We start from the raw sequence: 22653 nt of genomic DNA, 5'->3' as shown, positions 1-22653 counted from the left end.
CCACAACACCACACAACTTGGTGTCATCTGTAAACTTGCTGAGGGTGCACTCGATCCCACTGTCCATGTCACCAACAAAGATGTTAAATAGCACTGGCCCCAGTACTGACCCCTGAGGAACATCACTCGTCACTGGCCTCCACTTGGACATTGAACCATTGGCCACATAGCTAAGCTCCTTCTGAGAGGGTGATAGTCACCAAGGGAACTCACCTCTTGAGTTGGCAGGGTGACTATACCCTTCCCGTGCGTCCTTCTGCACAAACTGCCACAGAAACTGCCGCGCCAGATCAGAAAATATGATGATATTAAGTATCACGTTACATTATTAATAAAAACACAGAATGTCACATGCCACAAAAAATACAAGGAAAACTGAAATGACATAAAAATAGATAAAATAGTTTTTCAGGTAAAGTTTCAGATGGCCATTAGCAGTCTAGATTCAGCATATATACACACATATGCACACTTAGAGAATAAAATGATTCTGAATGCATTTCAAATTGTGTAGTACATGCTGCCTGTAGTTCCCTTCCAACAGCAAATGTAATGTTACCCTCATCAGTGGCAGTCTGTCAAAATCTTGTCTACAATATTGTAAATCTCCAATGAAAAGTTTAAAGAAAAGAAAGAGCTAAAGCAGATGTAAAATTTGACAAGATTTATTGTAACTTTCTTTTACTATTTCTATATTGTGTCATGGTTTTATGTAAATAACTTTTACTTTCCCCAAGATAGTGCTTTTAAACTTTACTGACATGATCATTATACTGTGGAGTGGCTTAAGCTTTCTCAAAAACATGTATGTACTTATCTTGGGTTACCAAAATTAATTTGTCTGGCAATTGATAAATGGGTCCCATAGGCTGCAAGAACCAGAGTTTGGGGAGTGAAGGGAATCAGGCAGTTCACTGGGGTTTGAAATGGGAAGGGAATCCCCTCAGCTAGTCTGACCTTGCTGCAAACCAACGACCTCTTGTTGAAGTTGCTTTTGCCCCACAGTGGGGCCCAAAGCACAAGGCAGTGCTGCTAGGTGGCATGCGGACAAAGTCTCTGCAAGCATATATGCTCTGCTATGCACATGCACTCCCAAGCGGCAGAACCCTCCCTCTCAGAGGCCTGACTCCTTCCTTGAAACCCAAATATAAAAACACAGTTCACACCCCATTGCATCTGGAGAGAGACATATGCATTCATATAGGCACAGAATACTCCTTTCACAAATACATCCACAAGGAAATACCAGAACTCAAATACTTCTTGCTTAGAAAGTATTATCTTTCCAAAAGTAGTTGTGCTCTTTATGATTAGTTAGTTCTTGAAATCTTAAAAGCTTTCCATCATCTCTAGTATGCTGAAAAAAATATACCTCCCTGTTTAAAGGGTAACACTTTACTAACACAGGAGATGTCAGCTCCTCTTGTGTCTAAGAGGATATTTTTAAAGCCAAAAGTGTAAGCAAAAAATGTGTGATACATGCACATTAATCTGCAAACACTCACAGTTTGTGCTTCTCAGATTCAGCATTTAATAGTAGCTCTGAAACGTTTATAAATTAGGATATATATTTAAGAAATGCTTGCCAAAATATTGAAGACCTTGAAGACAATTTTTTTTGTCTAATTTTGGGATAGGGCACTCAGTATTTCATGGATTGCAACTAGGTTCTTTTGAAAAGATGTAGGTATTTTAAATTGTTAAATGAACTTTGAGCCATTTGAGTCACTTAACTGCTTACAAATAATCAGTAGTTTCCAGTAAATACCTTCAATATGGGACAAAAGCAAACACGGGGTGCTAAGTGGCAATGTGTTGGGAACTGTATCTACTGGAAGAGATTGTGCTATATCTTTTTCTCCTCAATTCTTCCTAGGACTTATTAGCTCAAGCAAAGTACTGTGCTAATGAGGCTGCTTGGCTGTCAGTAAGGAGCTGGCTCATGCCTGGCCAACTCAGAGTGCAGGCCAAAGAGCTGAAGTCCATCTGGAATACTATGTAAGTGGTTTTCAATGTTTTCAATTTGTGAATCCCCAAAATTTTCCACTGAAGATGTAGGTCCCTGGAAAACACTATTGCCAGCAGGCTTGCTTTTCATACTTTGCCTGCACAGTTCTACTTTAAAGAAGTCCATGGCCACCCAGTGTCCATAGATTGCACACAGAAAATCCCTGATTGTATTCATCTATAGGTGATCAGTGCATTTTCCCGATAATTTTAAAGAATTACTAATATAATGTCTATAAATAAGAACATGATTTTTTCATCTTGAAATTAAGAGGAGATTGAGACTAATCATGCACTTAGAAGTACTTTATTACTTCCTTAATTTGGAGAAAGACATCTGTGTTTGGAAATAAAATATCAGTTAGCCTTTGAGCTTTAAAGGGCAGAATGTTTCCTAGATTGATAATTATCACCTAAAGATTACTTAAGAGCATGAAACATAAAAATGGGAATTAAAGTAACCAAGTAAAATTCTATTATGAAGATGCTTTTCAAATGGCAATGCGGGATGATAAGTATCTATTTAAAATTAAAACTTCCAAGCAGTAAATTACGGTGCTCATAGTGAATCATCAGTGTATTTCTGGGAAGATTTTAGTATGCTCCATTTCATTACAGACATCTCAATTTGATAGACTTTTATGAAAACTTTGAATTTATGGCATGAAACTGAATGGATACAGAAGTTATTAAATGAACACCAAACTAGGGAAGACTGTAGCATAAATTTGCCTTTTTTGATTTAAAATCAGAGTATTTGTTCCACATAAATAGGGTATTAAACTTCAGCATAGTTGGAGAACCTGTGTTAAAGATACTCCATTATATACTGCATAGAGATAAGTTAAAAGGAGCAGCTTTAGTGACATTGTGAAGTCAAGCACTCAAAATTTAGGGAATATCTATTTTAAGAAAACTATTATTGCTGCGCAATCTTTCTTTATTTTTGGACGTGTGTTTTGGTAATTTTTGATTCCTTTTTCCATTTCACACAAAATGAAATGTACTCATCTGGTGAGCAAATATTCTAAATTTTTACAATCAGTAAGGAAACTTTTTTTTTTACTGCCTAGCACTCAAATTGTACTTTGACGACAGAATTTCCTAATAGGTTGGCTTGGACAATTTATGAGTCCATATCTGGAGCCTTTCATAAATATTAATAAGCTTATTTTGACATTATTATCTAATATATCCTCTAGCAAAAATAAGTTATGATGAAGTTAGTTAATAGTCTGATTAAATTACCTTGTATCATGTAAAAAATACTGTAATTATTTCAAATAGGCATTATAAATCCAAGAAATTCAAAGTTAATTAGAAGAAGCTGAAAAGTAAGTCAAAGTATAAGAACAGGCTTGTAGCACTGTGCAGCATTAGATCTGTGATCCTAGTCTTTCAATGAACATGCAATCAACTATTTTTGTCACTACATTGTTAGTAGGTTGATGGAGCATTGATGGAGCAGGTAACAGCTCAGTGGATGAGAAGTATATCATGCTCCCCCTGCTATGATGGACATTTCCATAGAACCAATAAAGAGACTGGAAAATTAATGACACAAAATGATAGTATTTTGTCCATGACTTAGGCTATATATTTTTAAGGGTGTTTTTTTAAATGAAGAACCTGTATTTAGGTTTTTATTAATTTCACCTTTGAACTACAATGGCTAATTAGAAAAGAATTGTAAAAAACTCATTCACAGTCTGAGAGGTGATGTAATGTAGACTTTTACTAATAAATTAATGCAGTAATACCGATCATGTCACTTTACTCTTTCCAGAATAAATTATATTAAGATGGCAAACTTACCTTCTGTGTTGGAAATGGGAGTACTGTCACATTTACTTTCACACTGCTGCAGTGATGAAGGTCTAAGTGTTTCTGAACACTCACTGGATGCTTGTCCGGTATATGAGAGGCACTGTACTGTTCGCATCTGTTGCCCAAGACCACACTGTGCAGAACACTAAAAATAAGAGATAAAAAAAGCAAAATAACTTGGATCCAATTTTTAAATGTAAAACAAGATAACAGGAAAGCAATCAGGAACAGCATACATAGGCGAATTAAAAAAAAAAAAAGACAAGAATCTGAAGAGATTTGGTTAATATATAAAACAATTTTTATAAAATAGCTTAGAATTTTGTTTTGGTTTTTGACAGTATATGTGACCACTTGACTTTCAAAGAAAATAAACCACAATGCAATGTCAGCTCCCTGAACAGCTTGGATTTGAGGTATGAGAATATAATTTACACTATTTCATATATCATGTCTGAGTTTAAGTGCATATTTTCAAGAGAGACATCATTTACTTTAGAACAAAGAAGAAAAAGCAAGAAGAACAAGAATTCAAATCTGCTAGAGGACTTTTTTATGGAAAAAAGAAAGTATATTTCAAACAAAAATACTTTGCTGTTTCAAAATATTTTTGCACCTGGACAACTAGCATAAAAGAAAAGTCAATTAGACTGTAATACCACAAATTATTGTCCCCTGGTTAGTTAAGCTAATGTGTTTTTATTTTCATTAGTGGCAAATTGCTCAGCAAACTTAGAAACTGAAATATCAAATTATTGTTTAATAACAGGCCATTGATCATAATTGAGATGCAAAAACATAATGAAAGAAGGAAATTCAGTATATTCTATTTAGAAACACTGCATAATGGCAGCACCATTCAGCCTGCACTGTAACAATTTAGATCCCTGTCTGGTAATTAAGCATATTTTATGTAAAATTATATAGATCTTGGAAAGTTTTTTGGGTGGCTATATATCTTAGTAAAATTTTAATTGGCTTTGCATTTCCATCATTTTTCTCAACTAAGTTAAATGTGTTTTAAAAATACTAAACCTTGCAACATTGCTGTATCCCAAAACTCCCTTCTATAAAGCTGTAATAAGGACTATTTAATTTTTTTTGAAATGCATATGGAAACTCATCCAGTAGAAACTAGATTACTGTCAGCAAATCCTTTATAGATCAGTAGACAACTATCATTCAAAAAAACATTTCAATCTGAGACAAATAGGTGAGAAGCTTTTGCTTAAGTCATGGGAACCATGTCTTATCAATTTCCAGCAACATCTTATCCTTAAATGTACTAACATGTAGGAGACTAACAGCAATAAATACTTATATGAACTATCTTACCTGTCCCCAGTCTCCAGTAACCCAGCGAGGAGGAGGACATCGACCTAAACTACAGTGGATGCGGACTGGAGGTTTGCTTTCCTCTTGGCATTGTGCAGCTGGAAAAGTTTTTAAAAGATTGCTGCTTTTGCACAGAACAATTCGATGTTTGAATCCTGGGCCACACTTTGGTGTGCACTGAAAAAATATTTATATAAATGAATAATGAAAATCTCATTAAAAAGTCAATAAAAGTGTCAGAAATGCTACTATGGAAATTAGGAAAATATATTTATGTTCTTATAATTAAACTATAATCACAAATTTCCCAGGATGATAATGATAATTTAAAAATATTTAGAAACACAAACAAGCTGACTGATGATTGTTTTATTAAGTTAAAGTTTTTATAAATTTTAATTTGATAAAAGTAGATTTCCTTTGCTATTTATATTTAGGCTATTGTGTTACTATTTACTTTTATATATAAAAAGCCTTTAGGTTAGGTTTAAGAAAAGCACTTTGCTGCAAAGTAGAAAAGTCTGCCACATGTAACATTATGAAATAAACTTGAGTGTGCATTTCAGAAATTAAAAGTAGAACTCTCTATTCTTAATATGACCTTAGTACAGTCTTTCTCCACCTCACTTACAGACCACTGAGCTATAATGAATGCATCTTTCTCCAATAAATATATGGGAAGATAAATGCTTTACTGGACTCCACAGAAACCAGATTATTGGTTCAGACAGAAATACTGTATCCTCTCCCCTACAATGCATGCTTTTCTCTCCTTTCCTATTTAATTTTTAATTCTGTTTTCTCACAGTTCTTGTTTTTCCTCCTTTTATCACTCCTCTTCTAGTTCTAACAGCAAGCAGATAATAAAACATTAATTTGAAAAGAAACAGGTCTGAAGACCTCTGCTTTTCTTCCTCTTTCTTCATATTGGTTCCCTCCACCTTCTCCTTCCTTTTTCCTACTGACTATTAACAATCATTTACATTAGCATAACTGCAGAATAGGGAAGAGACAAGTGCTAACAAAATTAAGACCTTCCCCAAATCAGTCCCTCTCTAACAGCTGAGCAGGAGTCTTTGCAAGCAGTTTTAGAATTCCCTATAGGCATGTTAACATTTATTCTGTAAGCAAATCTACATTATTTGAATTAGAATCAATTTCTGATACCATAAATCCTAAACATAGATTATGCTAAAGCTGTCAAAAGTGGAACTGCCTTTCATATGAAAGCAGCTGCAGAGACAAAACATTATCTGGGAAATAATACTACGTGGAAATGAAGCAAAATTTAAGAGATGAAGAGGTGGCATGCTGAAGACCTTCTACCTATCAAAAGAGGTCATTATATAATATGGGGAAAAAGAAAAATCATTAAGATTCGTTTTCAGAAAATTACTTCAGTAATCCAAACTTTACTGCTGCATACCTAATTCTGAAGTATCTCTGCCTAACTTAAAGACACTTTAAAGCAGTTCCACAGTACTATGTAAGATATAGATATTCCCTACACATATGTAAAGGTGTATATATGTATATATACATATACAGTGGGATTGAGTGCACCCTCAGCTGCTTTGCTGATGACACCAATCTGTGTGGTGTGGTCGACATGCTGGAGGGAAGGGATGCCATCCAGAGGGACCTTGACAGGCTGGAGAGATGGGCCTGTGAGAACCTCATGAAGTTCAACAAGGCCAAGTGCAAGGTCCTGCACGTGGGTCAGGGCAATCCCAAGCACAAGGACAGGCTGGGCAGAGAATGGATTGAGAGCAGCCCTGAGGAAAAGGACTTGGGAGTGCTGATGGACGAGAAGCTCAACATGAGCCGGCAATGTGTGCGCTTGCAGCCCAGAAAGCCAACCGTATCCTGGGCTGCATCCAAAGCAGCGTGGCCAGCAGGTCAAGGGAGGTGATTCTGCCCCTCTACTCTGCTCTCATGAGACCCCACCTGGAATACTGCGTTCATCTCCGGAGTCCCCAACACAAGAAGGACATGGAGCTGCTGGAGCGGGTCCAGAGGAGGGCCACGAAGATGATCCGAGGGCTGGAACACCTCTCCTATGAAGACAGGCTGAGAGAGTTGGGGCTGTTCAGCCTAGAGAAGAGAAGGCTCCGGGGTGATCTTATTGCAGCCTTCCAGTACTTAAAGGGGGCCTACAGGAAAGCTGGAGAGGGACTTTTTACAAGGGCATGTAGTGATAGGACAAGGGGCAACGGATTTAAACTGAAAGAGGGCAGATTTAGATTAGATCTAAGGAAGAAATTTTTCACTCAGAGGGTGGTGAGGTACTGGAACAGGTTGCCCAGAGAAGTTGTAGATGCCCCATCCCTGGAAGTGTTCAAAGCCAGGTTGGATGAGGCTTTGGGCAACCTGGTGTAGTGGAGGGTTTCCCTGCCCACGGCAGGGGGGTTGGAACTCTATGATCTTTGAGGTCCCTTCCAACCCTAACCATTCTATGATTCTATTCTATGATTCTATGATTCTAAAATATTTTCTGCCTTGATTTTGGTGTCCTACTTCTTGTGTGAAATGCTAGCTAACAGTGGGGTAAAAAAAAAGAAATTGTTCTGCATGTAGAACAAGACACTCTAAGATTAACTGTGCCGTTTCTAGGTTTCTTGAGGTCCTTGTCTATACTGAGAAAAGTTGCTCAAAGAAACTGCTTACCTACAGGTTTCAGGATATAAAGTTGACAACTTTTTACAGAACTGATTCCAAAAAATATTTTATCTTAAACCTGAATAAAAATAGATGCAGATTCAGGTATAGTCTGGGAATTACTATCTGTTTTAGGATAGTGGATTATTTGCAAAACCTGTTACAAATAACGGGAGATTCAGAATATAAGCAAAAGCATCTGTATGATAAATTAATGAAAACAAAAGAATTTTCAGAAGTTCACATCATAGTTTAGAAGAATTTTCTTTGATATAAAAGCTCACTTAAAATGGCATTTAATTCATAATTCCTTATGGAACAAAACCAAACAGTTGAGCAATACAGCAAATTGACACATTTTTCTTTTGTTCAAAGAAAACCAGCATATTTAATGGAAAAAAAATATTTATGTATTGGGTTTGCATGACAAGGTTTTGATAGTGGGGGGGGTTACAGGGATGGCTTCTGTGAGAAGATGCCAGAAGCTTCCCCCATGTCCAATAGAGACAGTGCCAGCCAGCTCCAAAATGGACCCACCACTGGCCAAGGCTGAGCCAATCAGTGACAGTGGTAGCGCCTGTGATAACACATTTAAGAAGGGGAAAAACTGCTGCACAACAGCAGCTGCAAGAGAGGAGCGAGTCTCCCCATGGAGAGCCTGTGCAGGCAGGACCTGTAGCCCCATGGAGAGTAGCCCACGCTGGAGCAGGTTTACTGGCAGGACTTGTGATCTCATGGGGGACCCACACTGGAGCAGTCTGTTCCTGAAGGACTGCATCCTGTGGAAAGGACCCATGCTGGAGCAGTTCCTGAAGAACTGCAGTCCATGGGAAGGACCCACGTTGGAGAAGTTCGTGGAGGACTGTCTCCCGTGAGGAAGGACCCCACACTGGAGCAGGGGAAGAGTATGAGGAGGAAGGAGCAGCAGAGACAATGCATGATGAACTGACTGCAACCCCCATTCTCCATCCCCCTGTGCTGCTCGGGGGGAGGGTGAAGTTGAGTCTGTGAAAAAGGGAGGGGTGGGGGAAAGGTGTTTTAAGATTTGGTTTTATTTCTCATTACTCTACTCTGATTTTGATTGGTAATAAATTAAATTAATTTTCCTGAGTTGAGTCTGTTTTGCCCATGACAGTAATTGGTGAGTGATCTCCCTGTCCTTATCTTGGCCCATGAGCCTTTTGTTATATTTTCTCTCCCTCTGTCCAGCTGAAGAGGAGGAGTGATAGAGTTGCTTGGTAGGCACCTGGCAGCCAGTCAAGGTCAACCCACCACAATTTGTCTACACAAGTAGTTTCTTCAGCTAAGAAGAACAGATGGAAATTATACAAGCATGAAATTCAAACAGCAAGGAAAACAACAACAACAGCTTCCACGGCAGCTCACAGCACTATGATTTAACATGCAGATATTACTACTTTTAAGTACCGTTATAATGCTTAGACTATTATTAACTAATAATGGATAGTGTCTCCATCCTTGGAGATATTCAAAATCCATCTGTACATGGTCCTGGGCAGTTGGCTCTAGGTGATCTTGCTTGAGCAGGGAGGATTGGACAAGATGACTTCCAACCTCAACCATTCTGTGATTTTGTGAACTATATTACCTGTGTTAACAAATTATGGTAAGAGCTGTTCTGTGCTACTTCTATGGGTGCTCACAGTGATTCTAGTAGGCCTCCTTCTTTATGCTTTAAATTTTGAGAGGCTGTAACAATTTTTGGAGCTCAAAGTATCTGTGCATAGAAGAAATCTGTGCAACTACAGGCACATTAATCTCCTTTATAGTATGCAGTGATTTATAATTTATTTTGAATGAAAGACTATTTAAAGGCAAGCAAATACACAGAAAATGGGATACAACGAACCATGGGTATATCAATGGTAGATCGTTCTAGTTTACTCTGTCTCCTTTCTTTTTTTTTTTTTTTTTAGACAAAGTAAGTGGAACAGTTCTAACTTATCCGGGCTTCAGTAAAGTATTTGAAAAGGAGATTACAACTGGGTAAAGTTTAGTATTTGAGAGATGCAACCTGCAAAGACCTTCTACAAGGTCTCCAGTTATTTGCCGTTTCAGGAACCAATGGAAATGGAAACTGCTTTTTTCTTTAAGACAACTATCTCATACCAAATGGCTATTCTAGGTTGGTTGTTTTTTGTTGTTTTTTTTTTTTCATTTGTTTGTTTGGGGTTTTTTTACTACTTTACTATTCTATTTTGTATTTTACTATTTCTCTATTATGTTTAATAACAATAGGTCATAATTATTTGACAAAACAACAGAACCGACAACATAGAAGAAAAGAAAAAAAGAAATATGAATGACAAAAACCTGTTTCAATACTCTAAATCTATCAGGTTTTGAATTTCTTATTAATCCTTTACTTAGCAAGCAGCAATAGAAAATCTACTAATATTGAGCAGTCAGAACTCTTGTCAATAAGCTAACATAGCAAAATTTCCTTACTTCTGACCAGTCCAAAGCGATCCACTGTGGGGGACAGGATTGATTGTTACAGGACTCTCTTTCAATAGGCCGATGTGTTAAACAGTTGGTATTGTCCAGTGTCTCCTCCTCAGACGGTCCAATCTTTCTGATACAGAGAACTGTTCGTGAACGCATTCCTCCATCACAGCTCTTACTGCATTCTGACCAATCTCCTATAAACCATCTGGATAGAAAAAGTTAGGAGACTCAGTTAATGCATTTCAGAAACGGAGTAGATAATTGCAAAAACTCAGAATCCAAACAGTTCAAATTACTAAACCTAAATCATTGTTAACAATACATGTATTCACAGTGAAATAAAGTAGAAACTTATAGGTCTTTTCACTGAGCATTTTAATTTATGCCTCACTGCAATTATATCTTTCAATAATAATAATAACACTTTGTATTTTTCTAGAGCAGCAATATCCAGCCTAGGCTACGGTAGTTAGAAAGGAGTGTTGAGTCTGAGAAAATTGCAGCTATTTAAGTAGATTTGTATTGGACTTGTATGAAATTATTCCCCTGAAAGTGGTTTGCAACTGGGAATGTTTGTGAATCACTGCTGTAGATTAAAGCACAAGTTAAAAGCCAAGATGCTTGCCTCTCTAGTATCATTGCAATAAATAATTAGATCTCAAATTGGGCTTTCTGAGATTTAATTCTCATCTGGTGCTATTCTGTCTTGTATTACAGAATATGCAATATATTCTAATACGAACCAATAGAATCATAGGACAGTTTGGGTTGGAAGGGACCTTAAAGATCATCTAGTTACAACCTCCCTCATGATGATGAGGCTCAAAGCCTCATCCAATCTGGCCTTGAACTCTTCCAGGGATGGAGCATACACAACTTCTCTGAGCAACCTGTTCCAATCTTTCACTACCCTCAATGAAAAAATTTCTTCCTTAGATCTAATTGAAATCTCCCCTCTTTCAGTTTAAATCCATTGCCCCTTGTCCTGTCACTACATGCCCTTGTAAAAAGTCCCTCTCCAGCTTTCCTGTAGGCCCCCTTTAGGTACTGGAAGGCTGCAATAAGATCACCCCGGAGCCTTCTTTTCTCCAGGCTGAACAGCCCCAACTCTCTCAGTCTGTCTTCATAGCAGAGGTGCTCCAGCCCTCGGATCATCTTTGTAGTCCTCCTCTGGACCTGATCCAACAGCCCCATGTCCTTCTTGTGTTGGGGAATCCAGAGCTGAACGCACTATTCTAGGTGGGGTCTCACGAGAGCAGAGTAGAGGGGCAGAGTCACCTCCCTCGACCTGCTGGCCACGCTTCTTTTGATACAGCCCAGGATACGGTTGGCTTTCTGGGCTGCCAGCGCACATTGCTGGCTCATGTTGAGCTTCTCATCCACCAGCACTCCCAAGTCCTTTTCCTCCAGGCTGCTCTCAATGTATTCTCCGCCCAGCCTGTACTTGTGCTTGGGATTGCTCCGACCCATGTGCAGGACCTTGCACTTGGCCTTGGAACTTCATGAGGTTCTCACAGGCCCACCTCTCCAGCCTGTCAAGGTCCCTCTGGATGGCATCCCTTCCCTCCAGCGTGTCCACAACACCACACAGCTTGGTGTCGTCAACAAACTTGCTGAGGGTGCACTCGATCCCACTGTCCATGTCTCCAACAAAGATGTTAAACAGCATTGGCTCCAATACCAACCCACATGTTCATCAATGTCCCTGCTGTACTGGATGGAGAATCCAGAAGTGTCCCACTTTGTGGAGTGTTTTTTTATTTATTTGTTTGCTTTTGTTTTTAAATGTTAGTGCAAAAAATAAAAATCAGCTACGTTAGAATAACTATGCTAATACTACTTTTTAAAGTGCTAATTTGTTAATAGCTAAACCACAGAAAGGAAGGGATATGGATGTGTTTGATAAAAAGGAACTGACCAAACATGACCACTTCCCAATTTCTGCTCTCAGGTACATGGTGTGAGAGTTTAGTTAGTGCACTTATAGCTATGCTAAGCAGTGTTATACAAACAGAAATCAAGTGTATATCCTTGCAGGATAAGCATATATTTACACATCGACTACGGGGACAATAATTCAGACCTGTTTGTGAGAGAGCACATCCACCTTCAAACACACTCAAGATGAGAGCAGCGTAATGGCTTCACTTGTGTTTACTTTATGTTAAATGAGTATAGTACATGGCACAGGGAGAATAAGTGTAGAAGACATTGCTCTGCCATCCTGCAATATGTCACCACGACCAGGGAAGCAGTTGATACTCTAGGAAGAAACTGGCTTCATTAAGACCTGTTAGATTTTAATGCATTATAGTATTGCCTCATTCCTCCTGGTGTCCTTCATGCTATAGTTTTACAGTTTTTAAGAGACATTTAAAAGAGATCACAGTATTTCTTTACTGTGCAATACCTACACTTAATCAGTATTGATGATTTTCATGCTCAATTAAAATTAGATACAGATTATCATGAAACTTAAACTAACCAGAGCTTGTGAATCAATAAACTGTTCTATTATTTGTCTCAAAACGTAAGGAGCTGTCGTGCATATGCTGAAATTATTTTCTAGTGCAAAATATCACAGCTGTTTCTAAACAGTTTTTGTAGTAAGATTAAGCTAGGCTATAAGTCCTTACCAAATTTCATTTTTGAACAAATGAGCTGCTGTGTTTTTAATTATCTTTTCAATATGTAGCATACAGCTACTTTAAAAGGAAAACTAAATAGACTTAACCAAGTATGCATCTAATCCTAAAGGCACACAGCATTACTGTACAACACTGAACATCCTGGAGAGAAAGGTTGTTTGACAAAACTATTATCAGTAAATGGTTTGGTCTACTAAGCAGTTTCTATGTTTACCATTTCTCATCTGAACACTTTAACCCAAATTTTAATATACTATACTTAAAAATATGGCAAACATTTAGTATGCAATGTAAATATCTATGGGAAAGTTAGTCTCTTCTCACCTCAAGATTCTTCTGTCATTATTGCCTTAAGAATGGTCCCCAGTTCTTTTCTGAGCACTATTCACCACACCTCACACTTCTATCATAAGAAAGTGCTTTGATAGCATTTTTTACTTATAATGTCTGAGTTGCTTTGTGTAGTTTAAACACCACTGTTCCTCAGTGAAATCAGGCCGCCTCTAGGTCAAAGTATGTATTTTCCACAATTGATTCCAGAGCAACAAGAAACCATAACCAAAACCAAAACCAAATATCCTGTCTGATAAGACAGGACCCTAATGCTAGATTAGAATTTTATACCACCTTTGGTCAAATGGATTTATTATATATTACAAAGACTTTTCTATCTATGCAAAACAGATGTCCATCTTAGTGATTAATGACTTACTCAGGTGAGCAAGGCTCAGCGTTGCAGGCTCTTTGGTTTTCTGGAGGCTTATTGTCAGGGTCGCAGTAATTGTGTACAATGGAGTTGTCATCCAGCCTTTTACACACCACCTCTTGTTTCTGGACACCTTGGGACAAAATGAAACACTATTAATTAATCATTCTTGCTCTTCTACTTGCTGAATTAAAGTATATTTCACCTAGTGATTATTAATCCTACTATCCCCACTTTAATTGGCTGAATGCTCCAAATGTGTGAATTCCAATTGACTGAATGCCCCCTGACCACACAAAATCTTTCCTTTTCCTTCAATTTATAGGCCACTCCACTGAGAGAGAATTTTAAACTGCTGATGTTTTCTAAAACAAAACAGATTATTTTTATTTGTATATTGCACAAAATCAATTTTCTGTCTACCCTCCTCTTCTAGTAAGAGACACTTCAATTTCCAAAGAAAACATCACCAAATAGAACATGGTCACGCTTCAATGCAGAATTATTGTTTATGTGCTCTGGTTTAAAATAAAACAGCAATACTGGGATATAGTATTCCATTTTTATACATATCCTATAAACATTTTCTTCATTAAAATAATAGAATTATTATTCATTCTGAAAGACATAGTTTGTCTCTGTGAACTCTCATTTTGTCTGGCACTCCCAGTTCCTCTTTCACTGTTAACCAGCAACAGGGCAGTTCAGAACTGATTATTATTCCCAAAACATAATGACATCACTGCCAAGGCAACATTATAAGGTAACACATTAAGCACATTTTCCAATTTAAAAAAAAAACAGGATCTAAAGAAAGGCATTAAAGAACCATCGGTATGACAATAGTGCAGCTCAGAGTATTGTGGTAAACAGCTGTAACACACAATTGCCTCCTCTGTTTTTAGAACAAGCTGATGTTTGCTAGCATAAATATGGCACCAATCATTCTTACCCAGCTGGACTGAGTTGAGATAATGAACTAATTAATTACTAATCAACTCAAGGTACCTATCCTGCCTACAAAAGGCAGGCCATTTCCTCCTGGCTGTGGAGGATGCAACAGTGTCCTTGGTGCTGCAGCCCAGGCTGGTGAGCAACACATAAAAAGACTGTGGATCTGCAATTCATATGCAGTTCTTCTTGAACATGAGTAGTCGTAATACTGAAATAATAGGATTATTTGTATAATAAAAGTTGCAACCTTTCTTAAAAACAGAATAAATTATTTAAGTTTACCCAAATTGTGAAATGCATACAAATAAATGGGGATTAAAACATCCTGACTTCAAATATCTGCCAACCTTACTTTACAGTCCTCTCTTCATTTTAAGACAAGCACTTTATAGGCAGTAGATGTGCAGTAATAAAATTAATTGTATAAATATGTTTTTCAGACACTGAACACACACTAAAAACATGGGATTTTCTTTCACCAAACATTTGTAGTCCTTTTACTTATTTTAAACTAGCTAAAGAACTTACCTTGCAGTCGTTTAGTTTATTATTCATTATGGACAAGAATCAAATCTCTTACTTTGGTTGCTAAAATGAGACCTATATGGACTTTAGGTATTTAATTCCAATAGTGAGTCAAGCCTAGTCTTGAGATGCCTTAAGTTTGGCCCACAAAGCATTCTGCTTGGCTATGAACAGAAGTCTCCCAGTCAAAGCACAGAGGCATGTGAAATGCCTCTATGGCGTTATGTTCAAAGGACCTTGGGAAAATAGTAAACTCCTTTTTCACGAACCTTGAGGATGGCATGCAGTCTCCCATGAGGTTGCAGATCCAGAAGTAGTAGGTATGATCCTGTCTCAAACCTGAGGGGATTCCTACTTCCCATGAGCATACACTAACTTCTGTGACAGTGATTATTTTAGCTAAGGTGGCAAGACTGTGGTTTCTAGTCTGTAGATTATTTCTAGTTTTTATTCAGTTACAGTCTGATGTAAAATGTCTAAACCATCTTGAGAGCAGGGATGAAAATCCATACCTGCCTGTGCTAGATGAATGTCTTATTTGCTGGTAACAGCTTAAGCCCCTTTCTTGCCTTCCTGCCATTGGCCCCATGAATCTTTCATCCCTGGTTGCACTGTGGCCCAGAATACTTATTAAAACAATCTTCCCTTTTCCTACCCCTCTGTCGTGGGTTAGGCCGCTCCGGCAACTGAACCGCCCCTGAATCGTTCACTCACCCTCCCCCAGCCCCAGGGATGAGGGAGAGAATTAAAGGATAAATGGGATACCCGTGGGTTGAGATAAGAACAGTTTAATACAGATGATTTAATACACAGTGTAGATGCTCACCACTCCCTCTTATCCAAAGCCCGTCTCGTCCCGAAGCTGCAATCCCACATGAACACGAGGCCCCGAAATAGAGAGGGGGAGAGAGAGATAGTACTCCGGGAGTGGGAGTATTGGGAGAGAGAGAGAAAAAAAAGGCAATAGAGCGAAAGCGCAGAAGCACAAAAGAGCAGAAGCGGCGAAAGAGCCAAAGCGCAAAAAGCCCTTCTTTCCGGCTGACCCTCACTTTTATACTGGGCATGACGCTGCATGATATGGAATACTAATTGGCCAGTTTGGCCCTCAATCTTAAGTTCCACCACAAATCACAAGGGGAGTCGTGGACCCCTTGTCCCAGCTATGCTCCCCCCTTATCCCACCGTGCTTCTGCACTCCAGCCAGGATATGGCACACTGAAAAGTCCTTGGCCAACTACAAACATCAGCTTGCTATCAACATTCTTCTCAGAGTGAGCCTCTGAGTAAAACCAAAACACGGAGCTCTTCTAGCTGCTAAAAAGAAGAGCTAACTCTGTCCCAGCTAAAACCAGGACAGTATCCACCCCTTATTCCATACCATGCACGTCATGTTCAAACCTTACATATATACTATTCCCTTAGCCATGGGTCATCCCTCCAAATGTGTCTTCATCTGTTATAGTAGTCTCTCAGGGCAGGAAAGATGACGTGGAATTCGCTCAGTCAGTAGAATGGATGACATGTAGTCTTTGTTGCGTGTGGCGTCTGGAGCTCGTAGTTGGTGTATCCAGCTGCCGTCTGCAGGTTGAAGATGTTGATCTCGAAGTTGCTGGAATCAGTTCTGGTTCTGTTGAAGTTCATTCTTCATTAACCTGGATGATTCTTAATATAATGACATTAGTACAATGTGACAACCATAGCAATGATGGTATGCAGGGACAGGATTATTCAGCAATTAATATCACACAATTCAATTCATTTTATCATCTATTTTCACCCAACATCAAATCCCCTTGAGGTACACATCGGACTTCCCCGTCCTTCTGCATCACCCACCAAGTGCACCCAGGTCCTTGAGCAAAAGCAATCCCACGAATGGGTTTACCTTTACCCGAGGCAGGAATAACCCAAACTGTCTTCCCCAGTATATTCCTCATGTGCACTACAGGGACTTTATCTCCTTCTACAGTACGTAGAAGTTCTGATTGGGCAGGACCAGCTCGACTGGCAGATCCTCTAGTGTTGACTAACCAGGTGGCTTTTGCTAAATGCGTATCCCAATGTTTGAAGGTTCCACCACCCATTGCTTTCAGCATGGTTTTTAGCAATCCATTATATCGTTCAATCTTCCCAGAAGCTGGTGCATGATAGGGGATGTGATATACCCACTCGATGCCATGCTCTTTGGCCCAAGTGTCTATAAGATTGTTACGGAAATGAGTCCCGTTGTCTGACTCAATTCTTTCTGGGGTGCCATGTCGCCACAAGACTTGCTTTTCAAGGCCCAAGATAGTGTTCCGGGCGGTGGCATGGGGCACAGCATAGGTTTCCAGCCATCCAGTGGTTGCTTCCACCATGGTGAGCACGTAACGCTTGCCACTGCAAGTTTGGGGAAGTGTGACATAATCAATTTGCCAAGCCTCTCCATACTGATATTTCGACCAATGCTCCATACCAAAGAGCTTTCAACCACTTGGCTTGCTTGATTGCAGCACATGTTTCACATTCATGGATCACCTCTGCAATAGTGTCCATAGTTAAGTCCACCCCTCGATCACGAGCCCATTTCTATGTGGCATCCCTTCCTTGATGGCCTGAGGCATCATGGGCCCAATGAGATAGAAATTTTTCACCTTTATGTTGCCAGTCCAGATCCACCTGAGCCACTTTAATCTTAGCGGCCTGATCCACCTGTTGATTGTTTTCATGTTCTTCTGTGGCCCGACTCTTGGGTACATGAGCATCTACGTGACGTACTTTTACAGCCAGCTTCTCTACTCGAGCAGCAATGTCTTTCCACAATGGGACAGCCCAGATGGGTTTACCTCTGCGTTGCCAGTTGCTCCGCTTCCATTGCCGTAGCCATCCCCACAGGGCATTTGCTGCCATCCATGAGTTGGTATAGAGATAGAGCATTGGCCACTTTTCTCGTTCAGCGATGTCTAAAGCCAGTTGGATGGCTTTTACCTCTGCAAAATGAATTGATTCACCCTCACCTTCAGTAGCTTCTGCGACCCGTCGAGTAGGACTCCATACAGCAGCTTTCCATTTTTGATGTTTTCCTACAAAGCGGCAGGATCCGTCAGTAAACAGAGCATATTTCTTCTCATTGTCTGATAGTTCATTATAAGGTGGAGCCTCCTCAGCACGTGTCACCTCCTCCTCCACTGGTGACATTCCAAAGTCTTTACCTTCAGTCCAGTTAGCAATCACTTCCAAAATTCCTGGGTGATTGGGGTTTCCTATCCGAGCCCTTTGTGTGATCAGTGCGATCCACTTGCTCCATGTAGCATCAGTTGCGTGGTGTGTAGACGGGATGCTCCCTTTGAACATCCAGCCGAGCACTGGCAATCGGGGTGCCAGGAGCAACTGTGCTTCCGTACCAATCACTTCAGAAGCAGCTCGGACTCCTTCATATGCTGCCACTATCTCTTTTTCAGTTAGAGTATAGTTGGTTTCGGATCCTTTGTATCCTCGACTCCAAAACCCAAGAGGTCGACCTCGCGTCTCCCCTGACGCTTTTTGCCAGAGACTCCAGGTAGGACCATTCTCCCCGGCTGCAGTGTAGAGCACATTTTTGACATCTTGTCCTGTCCAGACTGGTCCCAGGGCTACTGCATGAACTATTTCTTGTTTAATTTGTTCAAAGGCTTGTTTTTGCTCCGGGCCCCATTCAAAATTATTCTTCTTTCGGGTTACTTGATAGAGGGGTTTTACAATCTGGCTGTAATCTGGAATATGCATTCTCCAGAAACCCACAATGCCTAAGAAAGCTTGTGCTTCCTTTTTGTTGGTTGGTGGGGACATAGCTGTTATTTTATTAATCACGTCCATCGGAATTTGACGACACCCATCTTGCCATTTTATTCCCAAAAACTGAATCTCCTGGGCAGGTCCCTTGACCTTACTCTGTTTTATGGTGAAACCTGCTTTCAGAAGGATTTGGATTAACTTTTTACCTTTCTCAAAAACTTCTTCTGCTGAGCTGCCCCATACAATGATGTCATCAATGTATTGCAAATGTTCTGGGGCTTCACCCTGTTCCAGTGTGGTCTGGATCAGTCCATGGCAAATAGTGGGGCTGTGTTTCCGCCCCTGGGGCAGTCGATTCCAGGTATACTGGACGCCCCTCCAAGTGAAAGTAAACTGTGGCCTGCATTCCGGTGCCAAAGGAATTGAGAAAAACGCATTAGCGATATCAATTGTAGCGTACCACCTGGCTGCCTTTGACTCCAGTTCATACTGAAGTTCCAGCATATCTGGCACGGCAGCACTCAATGGTGGTGTAACTTCATTCAAGCCATGATAGTCTACTGTCAGCCTCCACTCGCCATTAGACTTACGTACAGGCCATATAGGGCTGTTAAAAGGTGAGCAGGTCTTTGTGATGACTCCTTGACTCTCCAGTTGACGAATCAACTTATGGATAGGAATTAGAGAGTCTCGGTTGGTACGATATTGCCGTTGGCGCACTGTTGTAGTAGCAATTGGCACCTGTTGTTCTTCGACCCTCAGTAATCCCACAGCAGAAGGGTCCGTTGAGAGACCAGTCAAAGTAGACAGCTGTCTGCCTTCTTCTGTCTCTATTGCAGCTATGCCAAAAGCCCACCGATACCCTTTTGGGTCCTTGTAATACCCTCTCTTAAGATAATCTATGCCAAGGATGCACGGCGCTTCTGGGCCAGTTACAATAGGGTGTTTTTGCCACTACTCTCCAGTTAGGCTCACTTCAGCCTCTAACACAGTCAGTTGTTGAGACCCCCCTGTCACTCCAGAAATACAGATGGATTCTGCCCCTCTAAAGTTCGACGGTGTCCCAGTTTTAGCTGGGACAGTTAGCTCTTCTTTTTAGCAGCCAGAAGAGCTCCGTGTTTTCGTTTTACTCAGAGGCTCACTCTGAGAAGAATGCTGATAGCAAGTTGATGTTTGTGGTTGGACGTGAAACTCCAAGGACTTTTCAGTGTGCCGAAGTGCAGAAGCACAGCAGGATAAGGGGGGAGCATAGTTGGGACAAGGGGGTTGGGGAGGGGGAGTGACCGGCTGTGTGGGAGGGTCAGCCTAACCCACGACAGACGGTATCAAGGTGCATTGGGCACCAGTGTCCACTAGAGCCTTACACTTTTTGGGGTATGATGTGCCAGGCCAACGAATCCACACAGTCCAGTAAACTCGACTATCCCTCTCCTCCACCTGGCTGGAGGCAGGGCCCCTCTAATGCCTGTTATCATATTCATCAGAGGAATCAGCAGGAATAGAGTCAGGGTGGCTAGGAGGATCAGCCCTCCCATTTTGACTAGTGGACTGCTCACTGTAGACTGGGGCAACAGCTGTCCTGGAGGAATTGGAGAAAGTTCTAGTTCTTTTGGTTCTTCCTCCCAACTGGGGTACCCTGGCCTCTAAAGCGGAGGTGGGTTTTCCATCCCACCTTCTCATGTCTTCTCCATGATCACGGAGGTAGAACCACAGCTCACCCTGTGATCTGTACCGTCTCTCTTGTCCCTCTCGAGGAGGGTAACGCCTGGTTCTGACAGCTGAAATTCTAGAACGTTCAGGTGGTGGGAAATCTACTTTTTCTCTTAATTCTCGGACCTCCTCAGACAGCTTTTCCACAGCCGCAACACAGGTTCATATAGAAGTATTATCATCATATCGTCGGAGGTAGGTGACCAGATTACCTACGGATAGTGGTGCTTCATCGTCTCCAAAGTCCATTAGTGCCAATGAGGTGGAATATGCTGGTGGCGCACTCCATAGAATCTTTTGCCACATTGGTTGTGTGCACCGGACGTCATCTTGATCTTCAAGTCTTGGTCCGCTTCTTGAGTCAAGATAAATCAACTCTCGCACAGCCAGTTCTCTCAGATACTGAATAGCTTTTTCTGTGTTGGTCCACTTGCTTACGTTACATGGCACCTCGTCCTTGTAGGGATATCTTTCCTTGATAGCTTCCAGGAGCCATCTCCAGAGGCTGCGGACTTGTGTCTGTCTTCCAATTGCTTTATCAATGCCTCCATCCATAGCAAGGGCTCCTAGCTGCCTGGCTTTATTACCATCTAACTCCAGACTATTGGCTCCCATGTCCCAGCATCTGAGCAACCGAGTGACAATGGGCTCACCTCTAAGACGGCCATAATCTTTTCGAATATCTCGCAGCTCGCTCATTTTTAGAGATCTGGTGGTTATCGTCTCATCTATGATGTCACTTCTCCTCCATTGAGTTTTTCTCTGGGGCAAAACAGAACATTCCCGCTTCATTTCTTGTGATGGCCCTGGTTGCTCTTCATCATCATCGTCCTCTCCTCTGCGTTCTGACTTTCGCACACATTTCCTCGGTTGCTCTTCCTCCAATCGTTGTGATGGCCCTGGTTGCTCTTCTTTGTCTGGTTGCTCTGATGGCCCTGATTGCTCTTCCTCATTTGGTTGTTGTGATGGCCCTGATTGCTCTTCTTCATCTTCTAACTTTTGTATACATTTTCTTTTCCTTACGGGGGCAACTGATACCGTTGTAGTCTGAGTAGCTATACTGCTTGTCATGGGAGTTGAGATGGCAAGCACAATAACCCGAGAAATAAATTGATATACACCCCTAAATGGCCGATTGACTTTGAATATATAAATAATTAAACATATATTCAGGAGACCTTGCAGGACAATCAAACCGGTTAAATTATTCCAATGATGTTCGGCATTATCAAAATCAACATAAGCTTTTGTAAATGAAAAGTCACCGGTATAATTGGCGATGATATCCGCCAGGTGACGCTCAAAATTAATAAACGAGCTCCACATCACCATCCCCCTCTGCACCACCAAATACAAAGACTGAGCTGGTCCCAGCACCGATGATCTTATCAGAGTTACACCGTACAGTATAGCAAGACCCTTAATTACCGATAACATACTTTTCATGCCGGTCCAACACCCAGAGCCAGAAAATGGCATAAACATTCTGCCTAACATCATATAGGGTAAATAAGGCAATAAATTATAAATGTCCGGTAACTTGTATGCGAGCATAACAAACAGCATTCCAGCCAGCAACATCGTTATCTCAACCCCTTCGAGCCCCACATTGGGCGCCAATTAAGACTGTTGTGGGTTAGGCTGAATCCCACACACAGCCGGTCACTCCCCCTCCCCCACCCCCAGGAATGAGGGAGAGAATTAAAGGAGAAGCGGGAAACCCGTGGGTTGAGATAAGAACAATTTAATACAGATAAGTAATACACAGTGTAGATGCTCACCACCCCGTCTTATCCACAGCTCGTCTCGTCCCGAAACTGCAATCCCCGAGGAACGCGAGGCCCCGAAATAGAGAGGGGCAGAGAGAGATAGTACTCTGAGAGTGGGAGTACTGGAATAAAGAGGAAAAAAAAAAAAAAAAGGCAATAGAGCAAAAGCGCAGCAAGCGCAAAAGAGCAAAAGTGGCGACAGAGCCAAAGTGCAAAAGCCCTTCTTTCCGGCTGTCCCTCACTTTTATACTGGGCATGACGCTGCATGATATGGAATACTATTTGGCCAGTT

The 22653-nt window shown here is 40.7% G+C and overlaps 1 protein-coding gene across 1 annotated transcript in view; it reads right to left on the bottom strand.

Moving 5' to 3' along the window:
* Positions 1–22653, bottom strand: part of LOC104382631 (A disintegrin and metalloproteinase with thrombospondin motifs 6-like) — a 318804-nt gene that overhangs the window by 5591 nt on the left and 290560 nt on the right. The window contains exons 18-21 of the mRNA XM_086630121.1: positions 13657–13783; positions 10297–10501; positions 5170–5346; positions 3823–3979 (exon numbers count right to left, since the gene is read on the bottom strand). Coding sequence (XP_086486247.1) covers positions 3823–3979; positions 5170–5346; positions 10297–10501; positions 13657–13783 — 666 coding nt within the window. The remainder of the gene's footprint in view (positions 1–3822; positions 3980–5169; positions 5347–10296; positions 10502–13656; positions 13784–22653) is intronic.

The sequence above is a fragment of the Tauraco erythrolophus genome, chromosome W, assembly GCF_009769465.1.
Source record: "Tauraco erythrolophus isolate bTauEry1 chromosome W, bTauEry1.pri, whole genome shotgun sequence".
Classification (NCBI taxonomy): Eukaryota; Metazoa; Chordata; class Aves; order Musophagiformes; family Musophagidae; genus Tauraco; species Tauraco erythrolophus.
This window is presented reverse-complemented; position numbering and strand designations above follow the sequence as displayed.